Below are 19,736 nucleotides of genomic sequence, written 5' to 3' on the forward strand. Positions count from 1 at the left end.
TGAGGTGTGAAGTCTGATGTTTTGCGGTGAGTTTACCACCTGCAACACGGAGGATAAACTGCCTCCGAAAATACTAAATCTCTGGGAAATCGCGCTACGGTTTCGCACTTATTCTCGTCTGCGGTGACCAGACTCCGACAGAGAATAAGTCAGGTAAGCCTACCTCTACTCGTTTGCTGGAGATGCGATGCCCTAGAATAATCAAAACGGCCAAAAATCAAGAAACTTGCCCTCACTCGCGGTGACCAGACTCACGGATGAGCGCGGTACCCCCAGTAAACTTACCGTCAGCTATTTGCTGCATGAAATGCCTCCGAAAAATTTAAACCGTCCTAAAATCATCCCATTGTCGTCGTCCTACCGATGACCACGGTGACCAGACTCACTGAAGGGCTATAGAGATGCACGCACCTTCGAGTAAGCTTACCTGAATCGGTTCAGTGCAACACAGACAGAGTATGGTTTTAAAATCATCGAAATGTCGTGGCCGTAGTGTTTCTTACAGGCTGTGACCAGACTCGAGGGCGAGCGCGATACATAAACTTCCGAGTAAGCTTACCTGCGTCCGTTCGGTGCATAAAAGACCTTCAAAAAATTCAAATCGTCCTAAAATCATCCGACAACGATGGTCTTACGATTACCCACCAGAGGTGACTAGACTCCGAAAGGTGTGTTGGTGGAGTTGGATGCATTATTCTGCATACCAACATCTATCACATCGTAAGCTGTTGCAGCACATGAATGAATCAAAGCCTTGTGAAACGGATTAATTTAACTTAAACCTAAATTTTCAACTAAATAGAAATAATAAATTTATTTAACTTAAAAGTAACTAAAAAAATAAATATAAATTTTCAACTTAAATAAGAATAACAAATAAACATAAATGGCATCAGAGGACTCTTTTTGTCATCTTCCTATCACGAAGGCTAACCATCACAAGATTAACAGATTCAGAAAAAAAGCTGAAGCTACAATTTCACCTCTTCATATCAAACAACAGAGTTTCTTTAAGTTCCTAACTTCATCAGCATCTGACAATGCTCGATCAGTACAAGAAATGAAATCGGCAACATAAGTGTGACAGCCACTCGGAGAGTAATCACAATGGCTCTTGCTACCATGCAGGCTTTCCATTACCAACACAAAACCAGAGAGAAGGTTTGAAAACCCTACGACTTGCTTACTGCTGAAAGTCCATAGGAGAAAACTCAAAAATGATCATACAAAATTTAAAGACATGATCTCATTATAGACGATACACATTGCCTTTTCCTTTGATTACCGTTTCCAAGCTCAATGGGCATTTAAATTTACAAACATAAAAGAAGTTCGTGTTGGCCTAATGCTGAAAGACTATAATTGTATTTGACAGGTAAAATGTGAAAGAACTGAGCACATTGCAAGATTTCACAGGCCTCCTAGGATGCTTGATTCAAGGGAAAAAAAAAAAAAAAAAAAAAACCAATCCCTTGCAAGCATCATAGAAAAAGGAAGATTTTCTGGTAGATCCTTTAGGAAAATTCTTCTTTCATTTCTCAGTGAGAATGTGCCGTGACCTAATTCAATGAGATAGATCTCTGATATGATGCAACCACTTCATTTCAATAGCCTTGCTACAACTAGCAGTTTTCCAAGGCGTGAGCTACACCCGAGAGGTGTAGAAATGCATAAACCCCAACCTAAGGAAATCCAAAACTTTGGATCACATCTGAATCTTACCAAATTCAGAATCAATCTTTGACATTGTTTCCTTTTCGTCAATAGATTTCTGATTTTGTTCAGGTTTCACTCACTGGTGGAGCTGAACAAACTGGTACAACAGATCTCACATTAACAGGTGGAGCTACAAAGCTTGTTGAGGAGACCAGAATGTCTGGATTCACTGCCCCAGCCCTGGCTGAGCATACAGGGATAGTGGTTCTAATCGTCACTGGAGCAGCCGGTGATGGAACTTGACGTCTAAATGCTTCATCTCTAAGACCGGACGGATGCAGTAAAGCTGAAGATATATGTCTCATTGAAGCTGATACAGCAGAAGGCCTAAATTTCCTATCCAGACTGGAAGAGTTTGGAGATCCATGGGAAAATTGTGTAGGACTTGAATCGGAATTCAGGTCGTATAAAAGAGAGTGGTTTGGAGGTGAAGGCCCAGGCCATACAGATGCCCGAGGCATCCATCCGTATGATTTTCCTTGGCTTCTTTCAGCTGTTTTTCTTTCCTGCATCTTTGTACGACCTGCTGGATCCTGAACCATCGTTGGGCATGAAGCAGAGGCAACTGACTTGAAACCATGGCAACTACTGTTTGCTTCTTCCTCAAGGTGTGCTTCAGCACCACCAAGTGAACATTCCTTTTCTTGATCTTCATGTGACTTCGGAACTGTAGATGCATCACCAATATTGTCCGACTGGAGCGAGGAACCTGAAACATCCAATGCAGAGTATGCTTCTGCACTTGATGGAAGTATTAGCCATTCCTTCCCCACTCTTTGGGTCTGCTCCCCATGTATCTGTTGTATTGTGAACTGGGACCAACTTCCGGATGCAACAGAGACAGGGTGATCAGAGAAGCACACTAGCAAGGAAGGAGAAGATCCTGTTGAACAACGTAAAGAACTAACTGGGTCTTGCTCAACTGATGGGGTGTGTAGCACTTGACTTGGGTAGAAATAATGCAGAATTGGGAAAGATCTATGATCCCTGGCATGTGGAGTTAGTGAAAAGTGAGACTGCTGTGGAGATGCATGCACTTGATGCCACATTTGGTAAAATTCTGATTCGGATGACAAATCAGCGTACACCAAATTCTGGAAAGGGATGGGGCAGAAACACACATTAGATGTTGGATGCATGCTTTTCTGAGGAGGTGATCTTTGCTGGCCTCGCCGTCGGCCGTTTTGAGAAGATGACCAATTTTCTTCTGATCGCTGCAATTTTGCAAGGGCATGAGCCAAAATGACGGGTTCCTGTTCTTCATTCTTTTCACTTTCCGACAGCGAAGGTGCAGATGGAGAAGAAGAGGAGCCCAGACGTGGTGCTGCATTGGCACCGTCAACCAGGTAACTTTTAACTGGCCAAAGGATGATAAATAGCTAATGAAGAAGACAATAATTTCTCGACTAGAATAATCCATTAAGTCAAAAGTATAATTCATATAATTGCATTAAAGAGATAGGTCCCAGATATCCAACCACGGTGGGTGAAGTTCTTACAAGCAAATTGACATGATTGTTCCTAATCATGAATTTGCATAATTCTAGTCATAGTCGATATGAATTATAAAAATTGGATTCTTTTTGAAAAAAATATGCCAATCGTCGTCCTGCTCATGAGTAACATTAAGAGAATAGGAGTAATAACATATAAGCATTCTACAGTGGACGAAATATACAGTAGAAAGAGATTCAGAGAAGTCCCATGAACAGTAAAAGAGACAGAACCATAAAACTTATGGCTAAGGGTTCTGTTGTTTCAGCAGCAGAGGATCCTTATTTTTTGGAAGTATATCAGGTGCAACTCACATGGTAATGCAACAAGAAAAAAGTAGATCAAGGAAGCAATGTCAACAACAAAAGATTTGCATACGATGGTATTTTCTTGCAGACAATACATGATTCTCTTAATCCCGAAAGGGGCTATTACATCTTTCAAGTGTTTACTAAATGAAACATCTCAAATAATATGTTACTCTTCAATGTAAGTTCATCGCTTTGCTATACAACAAAAACATTGAGTTAGTCATCCTGTGGAGTGGTATGGTAATCTAACAAGTTCCGAAAAATAGTTCAGAACCCAAGAACAGGTGGATACTAATGTACAAAAGTAAAACCAAGTGATGGTTAATAACAACATATTTGCAATGATCTCCAGTGAATAGGCAGCTATCTAATTGGTTCATGAAGGGCTTATCTATTATTTAACTGGTTCACAGAACTTCCATTTTATGCACTTTTCTATATGAAATGTGAGACACAGCCTTATACTTTTTTTAATTTAGAGTTAGACTAAACTAGTAAATCTTTCTATTTTTTTATGTCGCCCTACTTTTGATAAACAAAATATATCAAGAAAGACAACATCTTGCAAAAGAATATTGCAAGTATCCGAAGTTTCCATCACTGACATGGACAACATGAGAATGCAGTGGTTTTGAATCTTTAGACATGGTCAAATATCAACAAACTATGATGTTTTCTGGTCTCAAATTATTTTCGTTTGGAACTCTTACCCGAGAATGTTCTCCATATATGTCTCACGCTTAGAGGTCAGGGGAAAAATGTTTACTCACAGTGCTTCAGTGCAGACCAGGCAGCCATAGCAGCATTTTTTTGAGCCTGCTTCTTGGTCTTGGCAGGATCTCCCGTGAAGCTCATTCCTGCAAGCTCAACTGTGCATGTAAAAATAGGTGTATGACCTGGTCCAGATCGAACAGTTGTATATACAGGCAACTTCAACCCAGCTCTGTGAGCTGTTTCTTGGAGTAAGTTCTTGTAAATTCCAGTCTCATCCTGCCGATTAAAAGAAATATATAGCAAATAAAACTTGAAAATTATGGTGTAATGTAAATCTTTGGAAATGTGCTTCAGTCCATGAATGCGAAAGACATATGAACATGCAAAATCCAATCAAACTGATTGCATCGCATGCATACCAGAACTTTTGCAGCAAGTGACCTCGAAGGCCCTCTCTTTGAGAGGGTGTTTAAAGCAACCTCAGCCGCAGAATGCTCTGCCTGTCTGAGTGTGGAACAGAACGTTGGGCTTTCGAAAGCTTCCCCATTGAAATTTACAGTTGCTTTGAATCGCGGGGCATGGTCCGGCCCCTCCCGTATACTTGCATAGGAAGGCAAGTTAAAGCAGCTTCTTTGGGCAAGTTCTTGCAGCTGGTTCTTGTACATGACTGTGACCAAAAGCACCCATAAGCTACCAAACTAAGCTAAGAGTTGGGACATTCTAATCCTACACTTGGTCAGTATCAGAAATCAACCTTCCGTTCAGGTAATCTCAAGGAACCGACAGTTCAGATAAGCATACAAACAAAAAGATTTCGAGGGGCACAGAGAACCCCAAAAGATCAGATTCTGAGGGGCGCGCATCAACCATATTACCCCCAAAGAGCCCGACCGCACACCAATCCTCGCTAGAACCCTAAAATGCGTATAAGATTAGAAGCAAAAAGAAGCGCCTTTGCGTAATTCAAAGATCAGACGCGACAGCAACGAAACCAATTGAACCCCGACAACAGATCAGAACCACGGAACCCAATCCGGCGCAGACAAGAAAGAGGAAACGATTATCACCTCAGCTCGACGAATCCGACGGACTTGGTACTGAGATCCACGAGCGGATCGCCACCGAGGGTTAGATATCAAGAACGAGGAAGGGAAGAGGGAAAGGGTGTTTCCCCCTCTTGTTTCTTTGTGTTTGTCCGTGTGATGGATCTAATTGCTTTTGCTTTCTTGTTTTTGTTTTCCTTTTGGTTGCCACTAGTTGCTCACTCTACGGCATTAATCGACGAGATTGTGACCAAATGTTTTGCTTCGCGCGCTAATCTCGTGTGTTTTTTGTTGCCATTAGTTGCTAACAGTAGCATTAACTATGATGATGACAACAAAGTGAGACTTTAATTGCTTGCAGCCTTGCACAACATCCTTATCGTTGCCATCTGTTGCTAACGACGACGGCATTAACCGCGGTGATGAGGACGGCAGCTTCCTGTTCTCACGTCTTTGCTGTCATCACTTGCTAACTACAGCATTAATCACGGCGGTGATGCGGAAAGGTTTAATTGCTAGTGTGCAAGCATTTGCTGCCATTAATTGCTAACTACAGCATGTTTGTTTACTGATACACTGACGACGTTTCTTTCTAACACGAATAATTAAGACTGCAATGTAAGACACCGTCGATTGATTCTCTTGCAGCATCGATGTAAGACGCGAATAATAATGATTTGTTTACTGAGACAGCATCAATGCAAGACACCGATGTTTCCGAACACAAAGCAAGCCGAGCAAGTACACGGAACGCCATGTCCTGCATGGACGGTCATGTGTTACCGTCAGCGGCAACGACGGTAGAGAGAGTAGGCCGAGAGCACGACGAGCGAGACGAGGAGGACGGAGGCCACAAGAGAGACGGCCGCCGAGCTCCCGACGTGCCGGCAGAACTTGTCGTAGACGTTGCAGACCTTGTTCCAGTTCACATGAGAGTTCCCCTTCAGGCCGAGGTAGGCGACCGAGCCTGCAGTGCCGGCGGCTGAAGCCATCACTCCGGCCATCACCTGCAAACCAGAAGCCAATAATTACCTGTTACATCACCGTTATCAGCTTTCGATTGAATGCAGCTACTAAAACAACATTCACCGCGTCGGAGAGAACGAGATGGAACAACATCCTCGGCGATGGAGAAGGGCTTGTGATGGCAGCGAAGGAAGCCACCATGGTGATGATGCTGTAGAAACAAGTGACTGAAAGCGCAACCAAGAGATATCTGCACGTAGCCAAACAAAGCAGACATAATATAAAGTTTATGCAGTGACTTCCGATCTAATGAAGCTGAAAAGTTTATGCAGCCCAAGAAGCCTAAGAATCGCACTAAACCCCGTGTCAGAAAACCCACGTCCGGTATAGCCAGAGTTGCACCGGGGCACAGCAGACTTACATGAACGCCGGAGAGTGTTGAAACTTGGCATCACGAGAGATGAAGGCAGGGAACGGCGGGGGCAGAGAGGTCGGAATGCTCTCGGTCTGCTTGCTGGTGACCAACACCACCAGCGCCGACACGGCAGATGCAAGCAGGAGCAGCCGCAGACCGAAATCGACGCCAAACAGATTGGGCGGCGGCACGGCGTAGCCGGACTCCGGCGTGTCCTTGCTGGTGGATGTCATCTCCGTCGATGCTCTCACGATGGAGTTGGCTCAAAGCCCTACCATATAATTGTGCACCGTTGGGTTGGATGGTTCTCCGTAGTATAAATAAGCACGAGAAATGGACATCATGAGGTGGGAAATGTTGCAGGTCGTTCATGGTATGAACAGAAGATTATTGTGGGTATACTCTAACTTAATGATTAGGGTTCGTGTGGCAACTTAATGTAGCCTCTGCAACAACATGTTCCCTGACTGCATGTGCCTCGGCACTATAAAATTGTAATCTTTTAACAGGTTCTTCTCGCGTTTGTTAATGAAGTCTGATAGTTTTGGCGGGTGTGCTTGGAGAATTGTGTCGGATTGATGATCCTATTAGTGAAGGAAGACGTGCTTGCGTTGTAATTATAAGAATATTGATCTGCATGCTTTGCACATGGAGATGATAGGAAATTATGATTGAGATTTTTCTGGTGCAATCTTAGCTGGACTTAATCACCCAAACAAGCTGTCAGAATCGACATGATCTCTTGCAAACCAAGTCAGAGAGTTGACATTAGATGACAGGGTTTCATGAATGAATCTGTATCAGCTAAACAGCAGTCAACAGCAGCTGGAGATTCTGAGTCGACGTGTTTTGGAACACCGAGAGGAAGACAGCTATCAGATAACTTCATTGACCAGTGACGATCGTATCCTTGTGCGGCATTAAAGTCGGGCGGATGGGCACCAACGGTCTTATCCACCGGAGTAAAAGCCAAGTAAGGTTTGGAAGATTGCAGAAAGAAAGGGCGTGACCATTCAAGTCTTCTTGATCTCTTGTGGAAGAAGACAAAAGGAAACAAGACAGAGCCGAGAAGAAGCAGGGCACAGTCCACTTTCACATTGTGCGTCTCTGATCATTGATGCGGTCTCCAAAATGGTAGCAGATTCTGCGAATACTTGGTGGTTCTTGAGATTGTTGTTTGTGCTTGATCCTAAGGAAGTGAAAAGAGGTATCCTATGAATGATGATGCTGATGATGATGAGTATCTTCTTCTGGGAGGAAGATGAGAATTGTATAAACATTCCCAACAAAATCATAGAATTTTACCTGCTTAATGAAGAATTAAGTATGCTATGCTTTTTCTTGAGCTTTACGTATAATTAACTTCGTGAGATACAGTTCAAGCTGATGAGCCATTGGCGAAGCCTATGAAATCTCTCTCTCTCTCTCTCTCTCTAATTAGCAAGAGACATAATAAGCAAACATAATTTATCTGCAAATGTGAGGATTACGTGAAGATAAAGCATGGATAATTTTGTAAGGTTGAATGGGTTCACTCTGTCGCTTATACCACATCAAATGACATCTCTGTAGAGATCACTCTGTTGGCTCTTGACTTTTCTTTTTGTATGAGATCACTCTACTCTGTTTCTTATACCATATCAAATGGCATCTCTGTAGATATCACTATGTTTGGCTCTTGACTTTTCTTTTCGTTGCATAAAAAAAAAACTCGATTTTGTTTATTGTCTGATGAAAGATTGATTTGAAGGATGAAAGGTGCCAAATTGTCTGAGGTCACTCTACTCCGTTGAACGGGTTCACCCTATCTCTTGTACCATGTCGAATGGCATCTCTGTCGAGATCACTATGTTGGCTCTTGATTTTGTTACATAAAAAAATTGATTTTGTTTATTGTCTGAAAGATTGATTCGGAAGATGAAAAGTATATGATGCAAGCCAAAACGTTTCTTTCAAATCGGAGACTTCTAACTTGTGGACAGTGGTGGTTGTTTGCTCTGTCTTTCGGCTCAGGACACGGTTTGATTTAGATCTTCTAGTAATTCATTCAGGTCTGATATCTAAATGATCCAAGTTGGAGGTGTTCATTTATGGGTTGGCAATATACGATCGGCATGCGAATGACAAAAGATGATTCTGGTTTGCTATATGTGTTCTTCAAAATGGCATCTTTCTCATTCTCCTCCTCTGTAACAAAGTTTTCCTGCTCTATGACTGCTCATAGTACGTTCCAACCTGGAAGTAATGTAGTAAGATACCATCTATTAGCCTATCCATTGCTAGCATTAGAATATTGCGGTTTAATGGATCAAACACTTGTAAGTGGTGAAGAATAGACATGAAAAAGCATTTCATCACCAAACCTTCTTGGACGAAACTTGGTTTCAAAGTCAAAAAGACTCTTGGTTTCCACTCCCCTTCCTTCCTCCTACCCCGCTGGTTTGGTTGACACGCAAGTTTCAGAAAGTCCAATGGCAATCGCGGCTGTTACACGGCTTTGACTTCGTATATCCACGATAAGAAACTCGTCTGGAGCTCTAGTTGACTTTGAACGCCTCAATATGCAGTCTACGATGACTCCATTCACATCCATCTTGCAACAAGCTCTGTCAGGGCACAATGTAAATCTAAGACTTTACTCGGCAATGCGCTGGATATTGATGGGTACCTTCACCCAATTTATCAACTGGACAAGACTCTGTCTCTCTCTCTCTCTCTCTCTCTCTCTCTCTCTCTCTCTCTCTCTCTCTCTCTCTCTACGCACACATATATATATATATATACACACACACACACTGTTATCCCACAAATCATTCACTCTGCATTCCCCTCAAAATGGAGTCTCAATTTAGGCCTGGGTTTGATGTGAGCCAAGGGGCTGGCGGTCGGGCATCCAAATTCGGGGACGTGGTTGCTCCGCCGAGCTCAACGCTGCTTCCCGGCATCATCCTCCGCATCGTCGCCATCGTTCTGACCTTCATTTCGGCGGTCGTGATGGGCGCCGCTCGACAAACCACCACGGTCACCGGCATCGACGCTGAAACCGCCTTGCTGACGAGCATCACCGTCACCGTGAAGTCCACCTACTCCGCCGCCTACGTGTAAGAAGTCCTTCCCCATGCACGTTCACCACGACACAGCTTTCGCTTGGTTCTCATCATCTCTTCATCACAACACAGGTACTTTGTGGTGGCCAACGTGCTCGTCTTCTTCTACTCGGTCGTGTCCCTTGTACTATCCATGGTGAACAAAGCTCGACTGACTTCCATGTCGCTACCCTTCTCGATCGCCGACCTGCTCATGGTGGTTCTCCTCTTCTCCAGCAATGGTGCAGCGGCGGCCATCAGTGTTGTGGCGGAGAAGGGGCAGCAGAACCTGGCCGGCTGGGACAAGATCTGTAACCTCGTCGGCGGCTTGTGCGCCCGCGTCAACGCCGCCATTGTCCTCTCCATCCTCGCATCGGTGGCTTATGTGATACTAGTCGTGTTTGGCATGGCCAACCTTCGTCGATCTCAGTAAACATCCTTATGGATTGAAGTATCCTGTGGACTTGCAGTGATTCTGTTTCTGCTTCATCCTGTTCTAAGATTAGCGAGTGATGTAGTTTGTGTTTCAGGTTTGTGCATTCTAATGGAGCACTGTGAAAGGATTTGGTAGACTTATTTGAATGAACTTGATTGTTGCAAAGCATGTCGGCAAGAAATAATTCGAATTCTCTTAAGCTTCACATAGAAGTCTTTCCATTCTTGAGGATTTTTATCATCATCCAAGTAATTCAAAAAATATAACTCTAAAAATGCTTGCTAATCCTAACATAATATTCATTTTTTATCTTAAAATCAATTACATCCTTTTTTTTTAACCAAATGAACGTATATAAATAAATAATAAATAATATATATATATATATATATAATTTATTTTTAAGACAAAATTTCCAATATTTTAGAAGAGTTACTTATTGATTTTAGCGTCAACGAGTGAATTATCATCATGGCCGTCTATTACAAGTTGACTCACTCGTATGTACGGTGATCTGAGTGATCGGTTTAAAAAGACAGAACGTGCTTGTCCACCGTCAGATTTAGATGGTTACCGAATTCAAAGCAAAGCGCCATGATCCAACGGTGCCGAGGGACTCGACCTCGCTCAAACGGCCTTTCATGGGTCGTTTCAACGTATCAAAAATTGCAAAAAGGTCCCCTTATAAAATAAAATTTTACATTAGCATTATTTAAAGCACAGTATCCTTCGATTTAATTTCAGGATATATAGTATTAAAAGTGCTTTGCTACTGATATTAAAAAAAGTAATTTCTTATTTCTTGCGATGATTAAAGGGATTATTGGTCAACATTTTGGATATGTTATCATGTAATTTCCTGCTTTAAAGGGATTATTATGTAGATAAAACTTTTTCCTTAATCTACCCATTTTCGTCTGCCTCGCGCACCCATCCGTCTGATAATTCGAGCTATAACCACAGACTGATGCCTGGGTCCACCGGGGTAAACAAAGGTTTTGCTGCGAAAACGCACGTCACTTTCGTTTCTTTTTTATCTTTTAACATTTACCCCCCCCAGAATCATTAGTTAATTTACCAAAAGCCCTTCACCTTCTCCATGTCAAATTAGAGAAAGCATTTTCTGTTCTCCTTCGGTTCCCGCTGTGTTTGTTGTCCGTTCCCTTCTGTCCCCTCACTGATCGTTGGTTGCAATTTTAGGGTTCCGGCAGCGATGCATCCACCTCGTGCAGAACCTCCACCATCGAGCCTCATCGGAGCACCCTTTCTTACCGTTTAGGGTCTTTGAGTCCTCGGCCGAGTACGTTTACCCTTCGGCCGTATGGCGTCTCAGGGTAAATCATGTACTCCCTTGCTTGGCTTGAGATTTCGAACGTACTGGTAGGAACTTAGGGTTTTGATTTCCTCTTTCAAACCCCTCGTATGGACTGTAATCACGGTGCTTCTCCAGGGGTTTTGTATCTGCGTGTTGCTATCTCCTTGTTAGCATCTCGGTGAAGTTGAATCTTCTTTTGTCTTGGCCGGTTGATTTTTCTGCATAAAAGCTTCTTTCCTGCATGATTTTGTTTGGCGTGGAGCATTTGACTCTTCTTATTCCTAAGTTCTTATTCGTGCCAAAATGTTAGTGTCGCTAATATTTGTCTATTTATATTGCATGTCAAACGGTTGCAATAAATACACTTTTAAGAATGCTAAATTCATATATAAGATATGTATCACTGAGTCAAAATCTAAATAGTTAACGTCATTGACACAAACAACACAATCAAGGATATTAACGTCAGGTAATTATTAAAAAAAAACAATATAAACTATGACAGTGTTTGTTTAACAATTATTGATTATACAACAACTAGGTTTCCTGCATTATATCAATTACTACTTATGGAAATTTATTTGCTGATGGAGATTGTAGAAGATATTGGACTATCGATTATCATTTCTTGAATTTACTTTATGTTTCTGTTTACTGACACACTAAGGTCTGATGTAATTTGTTTTTGGTTCTCACTTTTGTGGATTCTGATTGAATCTTTGGTTTATTGTTGTGATCTTGTGGTTCTTGTTATAGTTGGATTCAGTGCTTTCAAAAGGCACTCGGGCGAGGCGAGGCGAGACCCGAGTGTCTCACAGTACCTCAGGACGAGGCGTTTCAATGAAGCGCCGCTCGAGTGCTTGCTTAAGCCCAGGTGCTGTGCGCCTCGAGTGAGTGCCCGAGCCAAATTGGGCCAATTTCGAGCTTGGGGTCGATTGGACGAGTAAGTTGGTTCGATTGAACCAACTAATGTAATTACCCTAACACCCCCTTCTCGTGCCTGACCCAGCAAAAGATACCAAAAGCAAAAGCGAAACCTTACATCTGTCGCCCTTAGAGGCTTCGTCCACTGCCGCAGCTTTGCCCATCGTTGTCGATAACCTCGTTTATCGCCTTCATCTGCTTCGTCTATTGCCTTCGTACGCTCCATCCACCGCTGCAGCTCCTTTCGCCCCGTCTACTGTCATAAACAATCTCGTCTGTTGCCTTCGTCTACCATGACAACTTCATCTGTTCACTGTTGGTAGCTTCGTTCGCTACCCTCTCCTTCCCCCACCTTCCTCCATAGCTGTCGATTACTTGGCTTCTCAATCCACTCTTTCTCATTTCAATTAACTTGTTACACCATATTGAGGTGGTGGACTGTTACTCTGTTATGAGTTAAAACTGGTTAGCACATTATTAAAAACATTGTTTGGCGCCATATTGAAAACACCGTTAAGAGTTTAATGTAGTACTTTATATGATTCCAATATGATGTGTTATTTTTATTTTTTGATCATATTTATGAATCATAATGTATATTTTTTAAATTTTATCATTTGAGAGCACCTCGCTTAGCTTAGGCCAGGTGCCTAGCGCTTTTAAAAACACTGATTGGATTTATGCAAGAAAGTGAATAAAGTGGCAAAGGTGTACTTTGTTATTGAGAACGTGGAGATGGTTCTTTTTAAAATTGAATTGCTTTTTTGGCTATTCAATTATTAGTTATCTTTCTCAGTGTTCTGTATTGCCATGTATTACTTGCTCTTTAATTTTCTGAGTAATTTTCATCCCTAGGACAAAAAAAAAGAACTTGAAGTTCTAAATTATAGCATTTCAGCATTAATTTGGCTACATTGACCATATAGATTTCCTTTTTTCAGGAGAAATTGACTTTGTGAAACATTGTTTAAGCAGAATTGTGAAAGTGCGATCCTGATGCTAGGATATCCTAATTTTGCTTTGTTGCATAATGATTGTCTGGCCATTTTTGGATTTCTTGTACCTAGTTGGGATTGTTTGAGACTTAATAACTAAATTCAACTCTACTTGATACAAACCTAAATGGTCAGTTGGCAGGTAGAAGACAACACTTTACCGGTTGCCGTTTTAGTTCACACAGCTATAACTAATCCTCGTGGAATATTCTCTGGTCTTGAGAAGAGCCTGGATGGGAAACATCAAACTTTCATGTAGGAACTAATATATCTCACAAAGGCACAACCATTTGACAAGGAAATGGAACACAACTCGTGTATTTTGCTCTCTTATGTCATGAATGGGGAAGTAGGAACTAATATACCTTTCAAAAGCACAAATAAGTCGACAAGGCAATGGAACACAACCCAGAGGATTTATGCATTAACTTGTCTTGTGAACATGTTATTTATTAATTATATTATTTTAATGTCTATATTCTGTGTGTTGCCAAAAGGCACCCCAGGAAGACATCATATTACATGGCTGTCAAGCATGTTCATGGTGCTTGAGGAAGATGGGTGAGCATTGAGAGATCCTGTAGTGTACTACCCTTTATTGCATATCGTCCCTAGTTTGTGCAAATTATAAGTTTCCATGTCCCTCCCTTTTGATGGTTCCTTCTTCTTTCTTCTTTCTTCTTTCTCTCCCTTGCATCTTTTCCTTTTTCTTCTGTTTCTTTAAGGCAAACTGCAGGTAATAGTAGGCCATTTGGACTACTATATTCTCCAGTTTAAATATCATTTAGGAGACTGAATGACTTGATACAGATCTAGGTAAATATCATTTTCCATGGTCATTTAATTCGAGAATTGCAGGCCTAAGAAATAAAACTTGCAGTTAGATGCAGCTGAAACTAAAAGTTATTGTGCACTGGTTATTTTGAAGGCTAAGATCTTGTAACCTGTGCTTCAAATGTCAAACAAGTCAAGACCAACAACTGAGTGGCAGTTAATTCTGAACATGTAACATTGCATTGTATAACATTGTAAACTCATGTTGCTTTTCTGTATGATGTGTATCACTGGTAAATGGCACATGTTGGACCAGCTGAGTTTCCATTTTGTAGGTGATAACATGTTTTTAGGTACTCAATTTTCTTAATCATTTCCTGTTACTAATTTTATATGCATGATGGTCATGTTGATGATTGTATTACATTTTGATATTAGATGTAGTAATCAAAATCTAAGATTGTCTACCATTTCATATCCCCGCTTATACATGATAATTTTTGGGTTGTCATTGGCTAGTGAAGTGACATCATTAAGTGCTTTGATGGCTAATTTTGATCTAACAACAACAAGCTGCAATATCTTATGTAAACTCGTTTGATCTAGAGAAACATTACAATGACATCCATGCACAAAGGTGTTTGTGATTTCTAAAGGAGTCCCAACAGGGTTCCTTTGTGTATGGGGAAGCATCTTGACCAGTATAAACACCTATGTACAGTGGAGTTGTCTAGTGTTTATAGTAGTTTTAGGTGCATGAAGTACTTTGAAAACATATGACATATTATAAGTAGGAAAGAATTGAGAGGATACAGTGTTGCCTTTGCTTATTTATTTCAATCATGGATGTCATTCTAGTAATTTCTAATTTTGGAAGAATGTGAAATTTCATTATTATTAGTATATTCCTGTTATTTTCCTTTGTGCTCTTTTGGCAGGCTCTTGTATTTGATAGGATTTTATTGACCTTATCTTATTTATTTCAATCATGGTTGTCATTCTAGGAACTTCTGGATTTGAAAGAATTTCATACTTGCCTATCATCATATTCCTGCTAGCTTTACTTTGTGCTTTTTTGGCAGGCTCTTGTATTTAGTAGGATTCTAGTTTTGTTCTAATACATTTTATTACTGCATGCAGGTACTTCAAGTTTACTGTGTGGTGGATATCGTTGATGATGATCTATGATCCACAATTATCTAGAGAAGAAGCTGTTACTAAAGGCGGTCGAGATAAGATGTGCTTTTCTCTTTGCCATGCTTTATCTACAGAAGTGAGCATGAAGAGGGAGCACGATCCTTTTGGTTTATAGCACTTTTAAGTGTAGAAATTCAAGTACATTCTGCTAGACAAGTGCTTTCTTTCGTAGCTGTCACACTATGGACTGCAACAAGGAAGAGGCTTTCAGAGCCAGGGAAATTGCAGAGAGGAAGATGCAAAACAAAGATTTCAGTGGGGCACGAAAGATTGCTGAAAAGGCTCAACGCCTATTCCCTGTGCTTGAGAACATCTCTCAGATGTTAACTGTTTGTGAAGTTCATTGCTCTGCCAATGTCAAAGTTAATGGAGAAATGGATTGGTATGGAATTCTGCAAGTGGAGCCAACAGCAGATTATTCATCTGTCAGGAAACAGTACCGAAGGCTTGCACTTTTACTTCATCCTGATAAAAACCAGTTTGCAGGTGCTGAGCCTGCCTTTAAATTGATTGGAGAAGCACATATGACTTTGTCTGATCAAGAAAAACGACACCTTTATGACATCAAAAGGAATGCTACCTTCAAACCTGCCCTGTCCGGACAGTTGGCCCCACAGATGAGGAAGAGCTCTTATGCTGCTACAAGTGGTTTTAGCGCTGTGAACTTTAATGGTTTAAACCTACAACAGCAGCAACCATCATGTTTTGCTGCTGCCCAGACTTTCTGGACTATCTGCTCTGGTTGTAAAATTAGATACCAATACTATCAGAGCATATTGAACAAGTCCATCTGCTGTCAGAATTTTTTGAAACCTTTTGTTGCACATGATTTAAATGCAGAAGCTGTACCTTCTGAGGAAAACATAGGCCAATCATGGATCGATTCTGGAAACCCACAGCAGCAGATTCCAGTTGAGCAAACTAACAATGTCCACTGGCACAATCATCCTGAAAGTACCTCTTCTCATATGGGCCTTAAGGTAAGTTTAAGTGGAGGGTTAGAGATCAAAATTGAGCATGGAGGTGGTGGACCTGCAAATGTGGCAACAGATGTCAAGATGAATGATAAAGGTGGTGAAAGTAGTGAGGTTAAGTTTGGAAAAATGAACACCAAGGAAACAAATCATGGAAAGCAGGCTGCTAAGCCTTCAACTGCAAATTCTAGTCAGAAGAGGGCCAGAGTGGTGGCTGCCATGGATTCAGATGGCACCAGTGTTGAAGACATAGCTATTGAGGTTGATGGTCATCAAGCAAAGCATTTGTCTTCATTTTTTGCCCCAAGAAGGTCGGGCAGGCTCAAGAAAAATATTAACTATAACAAAGTCGGAAATGAAGATGATTTTAACTTTGTAAGTCCTCCACATTGTAAAATGTTGAGGGGTGACTTACTAGGTGGTGCTGATGGGCATGAAACTGAAATTTCTCATGCTAATGCTGATAGGGTTACTTCAGGAGTCGATGTTACTAATTTTGCTGATGACAATATGGAGAACAACCATAAAGAAGATGCCCGCTCTGAAGAGAAACAACCATGTGCAAGTAAAGGGGTTAAAATAGGAGACAGCAAACAAGACACAGTTATGAAGGAGAAGTCAGGGACCAGAACCGAATGGAATCTTAATTCTACCTCCAACACCTTACCTGAACATGGCAGAGTCACGTATCCTGATACAGAATTTTGGGACTTTGAAGAGCTTAGGCATGAAAATGCATTTGCAGTTGATCAGATATGGGCTGTTTATGATAATCTGGATGGGATGCCTCGATTCTATGCACGAATTCGTCATGTTTATGCTCCACATTTCAAGTTGCGGCTTGCTTGGCTTGAGCATAATCCCTTAAATGAAGTTGAGATGGCTTGGTCTGATGGGGATTTGCCAGTCGGTTGTGGGAATTATATACTTGGATCCTCACAGTTTACTGAAGACCGGTTGATGTTCTCACATGTTGTGTCTTCGGAAAAAGGGAAAAGAAGGAACTCATATACTATATATCCTAGAAAGGGTGAGGTTTGGGCTCTTTTCAAGGACTGGAAGATTGGGTGGAGCTTTGATGCTCAAAATAAGCTCTATGATTATGAAGTTGTAGAAGTCCTTTCAGATTTTGCAGCGGCAAGTGGAATTAGTGTGATTCCCTTAGTTAAGATAGAAGGATTTGTGAGCTTGTTTATGCGAGCAAAAGAGAAGCGTATGGCCCCATACGAGATACCACCCAGTGAAATTCTTAGATTTTCTCATAACATCCCTTCTTACAGGTTGACTGGGACAGAAAAAGAAAGTATTCCTCAAGGTTGTCTGGAACTTGATCCTGCATCTCTTCCTACCAACTTTTCAGAGTCATTTCCTTCTATTAGTTTCTGCAGCAATACAAGTAGAATTGGGAATTTGAATGAATTTAGTGGTTTGCGTTTTAGGCCCACAACCGACGAGGAGGAACCTGGACTTAGTATGGAGAACGACATAAGTCAGAGTTCGTCTCCTAATGGTGTGAAGTGTGTTGGTGATGCAAAACAATATCAAACAACTGAAATCCACCATTCAGACGCTTGGAGGAATGCCCAAAATGGTACAGACCAGTCTGAAACAGCGAATATTGTGGAAGACAACTTAGATGCCAGAGACATAAATAATAATGCTGCTGAAAATGAAAATTTGTCTTCAATGTCATCTTTAAGCCCCCTCACCTACGAATGTCCTGAGGCAGATTTTCACAACTTTGACCAACAGAAGTTGATTGGAAACATCCAACGAGGTCAGATTTGGGCAGTTTACAGTGACATAGATAAGTATCCCAAGTACTATGCACAGGTAAAAAAGGTTGAGTTGGAAGAATATAGAGTGCATGTGGCATGGCTTGAGGCCTGCCCTGTGTTAGTGGAGCAGGTACGATGGATAGAAGAGGGCATGCCGATTGCATGTGGAACATTTAAAGTGGAACGACAGAGCATGATATTCGATAACGTTGATATATTTTCTCATCTTGTACAGGCTAAACCAGCTGGTAAAAGAAATCAATATGTTATTCTTCCTAGCTGTGGTGAGATTTGGGCGGTTTATAAGAATTGGAATGCTAATTGGAAGCATTCAGATTTGGAAAATTGTGAGTATGATGTGGTGGAGATTTGTGAATGTACTGATGCTGGCATGAAAGTTAGGCTTTTGATGAAGGTTAGTGGTTATAGATCTATTTTCAAACCTGAAATAGAAGGAAAAGCTGTGACCATGGAGATCCCTAATGATAAATATATTACATTTTCTCATAAGATACCTGCATTCCGACTAACAAATGAAATAGGAGGAAAACTGCAGGGCTACTGGGAACTGGACACTGCATCTGTACCCGAAATTTTACTGTTCTCAGACAATGAACGATGTCGGAAGTAGACATTATTCAGCAGCTTATGGGGAACTTTTGATTACATTGCAGAAGCCACAGTTGAATAGATTGTTTTTTTTTCTTTGTTCTTGCTGATACACAGACAGGTATATATATATATGTGGAAAGGCATGAGGGCCTCTTTTTGCTTGAGTTTATGCTCAAATTGCTCCATTGTGGATAACAGCTCAGTCACTTTTTTTTTTTTTTTTTTTCTGTAGCCTGCAGTTTTGCACAAGCGGCTGGCTGCATTGGAGGATGCAGATCACGATTTTTAAACACACTTTGCAGGTTGGAATATTTTTTTCTCTATTCTCCAGCATCATTGTTTTGTAGGTTAGTTTAGGTTTGCCTTTAGCTTTAAAGCAGCCATGGATAGATGTTGTCTCAATACACTTAATATATGGAGTCGGAGATTTAGGCATTCGTCTCGATTCTGTTTGCTTCTTCCTCTTTTTAAGTGTCTTTGAAACCCTACCTCTTTAACAGTTCTACAGTGTCTATTGTTGTGCTCATTGTTGTATGGCTTTCGGAAATTCGTGGATGTAACTGTCGTGTTGATGCCCTAACAAACAAGATTTAGTCTCACATTTGAAAACAAGTTGATGAAGACTTGAATTTACTCATTTGAATTTGATGGAATGCTTTTGTTTATTTGGTGTTTAAATATTTTAGATCAATAGGTTTAGCTTTTGTTTATTTGGTGTTTATTTAGTGTTCTAACTTTTTAAAATTTTAATTTTTTTGCATTATCTCTTATCTTTATCTAACCCACTGTTGCTCCACCAGACTCATCGTTATCTTCGTTTTGCATCATTGCCTTATCTCCCCTCTCTTATAAGGAGTCTTCGTTTTGCATCATTGCCTTATAAGGATGATGATAGGATGGGCGTGGTGGCTATGCCTTGAGGCATGTAGGCAAGGGACATGTGGATCGCACACCCTCGGAGTCAACCAACGAGAGAGGCAACTAAG

General features: G+C 41.1%; 4 protein-coding genes across 7 annotated transcripts; 2 read left to right on the top strand and 2 right to left on the bottom strand.

Annotated features, from left to right (window-relative positions):
- Positions 1-1,337: 1,337 nt before the first annotated feature.
- LOC135672830 (double-stranded RNA-binding protein 2-like) lies at positions 1,338-5,454 on the bottom strand. Of its 3 annotated transcripts, none has more exons than XM_065181238.1 (5): positions 5,303-5,454; positions 4,990-5,150; positions 4,655-4,902; positions 4,292-4,511; positions 1,338-3,040 (listed from the first exon to the last, which is right to left on the bottom strand). In XM_065181238.1, the coding sequence occupies exons 3-5, from the start codon at positions 4,898-4,900 to the stop codon at positions 1,782-1,784; spliced, it is 1,725 nt and encodes a 574-aa protein (XP_065037310.1). In that variant the 5' UTR covers positions 4,901-4,902; positions 4,990-5,150; positions 5,303-5,454; the 3' UTR covers positions 1,338-1,781. The 3 variants fall into 3 exon arrangements, with proteins under 3 accessions (XP_065037310.1, XP_065037308.1, XP_065037309.1); XM_065181236.1 differs by having other exon boundaries at positions 1,338-3,073; XM_065181237.1 differs by lacking the exon at positions 4,990-5,150 and having other exon boundaries at positions 1,338-3,073.
- Positions 5,455-5,934: 480 nt separating this feature from the next.
- LOC135674874 (CASP-like protein 1D1) lies at positions 5,935-7,005 on the bottom strand. Its single transcript, XM_065185126.1, has 3 exons — positions 6,666-7,005; positions 6,368-6,494; positions 5,935-6,285 (listed from the first exon to the last, which is right to left on the bottom strand). Exons 1-3 carry the CDS (start codon positions 6,890-6,892, stop codon positions 6,064-6,066), a joined length of 576 nt encoding a protein of 191 aa, XP_065041198.1. The 5' UTR covers positions 6,893-7,005; the 3' UTR covers positions 5,935-6,063.
- Positions 7,006-9,452: 2,447 nt separating this feature from the next.
- Positions 9,453-10,317, top strand: LOC135674875 (CASP-like protein 1E1). The gene is made up of 2 exons (XM_065185127.1): positions 9,453-9,760; positions 9,839-10,317. Exons 1-2 carry the CDS (start codon positions 9,495-9,497, stop codon positions 10,176-10,178), a joined length of 606 nt encoding a protein of 201 aa, XP_065041199.1. The 5' UTR covers positions 9,453-9,494; the 3' UTR covers positions 10,179-10,317.
- A 990-nt stretch (positions 10,318-11,307) lies between these two features.
- Positions 11,308-19,415, top strand: LOC103983771 (uncharacterized). Of its 2 annotated transcripts, XR_010513114.1 has the most exons (3): positions 11,308-11,515; positions 15,330-18,868; positions 18,983-19,415. XR_010513114.1 is itself a non-coding variant. In XM_065181239.1 (2 exons), the coding sequence occupies exon 2, from the start codon at positions 15,569-15,571 to the stop codon at positions 18,767-18,769; it is 3,201 nt and encodes a 1,066-aa protein (XP_065037311.1). In that variant the 5' UTR covers positions 11,308-11,515; positions 15,330-15,568; the 3' UTR covers positions 18,770-18,914. The 2 variants fall into 2 exon arrangements, 1 of the variants encoding a protein (XP_065037311.1); XM_065181239.1 differs by lacking the exon at positions 18,983-19,415 and having other exon boundaries at positions 15,330-18,914.
- Positions 19,416-19,736: the final 321 nt, after the last annotated feature.

This window comes from Musa acuminata, chromosome BXJ1-5 (genome assembly GCF_036884655.1).
Source record: "Musa acuminata AAA Group cultivar baxijiao chromosome BXJ1-5, Cavendish_Baxijiao_AAA, whole genome shotgun sequence".
Lineage (NCBI taxonomy): Eukaryota > Viridiplantae > Streptophyta > Magnoliopsida > Zingiberales > Musaceae > Musa > Musa acuminata.

Coding starts and splice junctions, on each gene's coding strand:
- LOC135674874 (XM_065185126.1), bottom strand. CDS start 6,892: ATGACATCCACCAGCAAGGACACGCCGGAGTCCGGCTACGCCGTGCCG. Junction 6,495..6,665: donor CAACACTCTCCGGCGTTCAT/GTAAGTCTGCTG, acceptor GGCTACGTGCAG/ATATCTCTTGGTTGCGCTTT. Junction 6,286..6,367: donor ATCTCGTTCTCTCCGACGCG/GTGAATGTTGTT, acceptor TCTGGTTTGCAG/GTGATGGCCGGAGTGATGGC.
- LOC135672830 (XM_065181237.1), bottom strand. CDS start 4,900: ATGTACAAGAACCAGCTGCAAGAACTTGCCCAAAGAAGCTGCTTTAAC. Junction 4,512..4,654: donor CACTTGCTGCAAAAGTTCTG/GTATGCATGCGA, acceptor TTTAATCGGCAG/GATGAGACTGGAATTTACAA. Junction 3,074..4,291: donor CTGGTCTGCACTGAAGCACT/GTGAGTAAACAT, acceptor TCCTTTGGCCAG/TTAAAAGTTACCTGGTTGAC.
- LOC103983771 (XM_065181239.1), top strand. CDS start 15,569: ATGGACTGCAACAAGGAAGAGGCTTTCAGAGCCAGGGAAATTGCAGAG.
- LOC135674875 (XM_065185127.1), top strand. CDS start 9,495: ATGGAGTCTCAATTTAGGCCTGGGTTTGATGTGAGCCAAGGGGCTGGC. Junction 9,761..9,838: donor ACCTACTCCGCCGCCTACGT/GTAAGAAGTCCT, acceptor ATCACAACACAG/GTACTTTGTGGTGGCCAACG.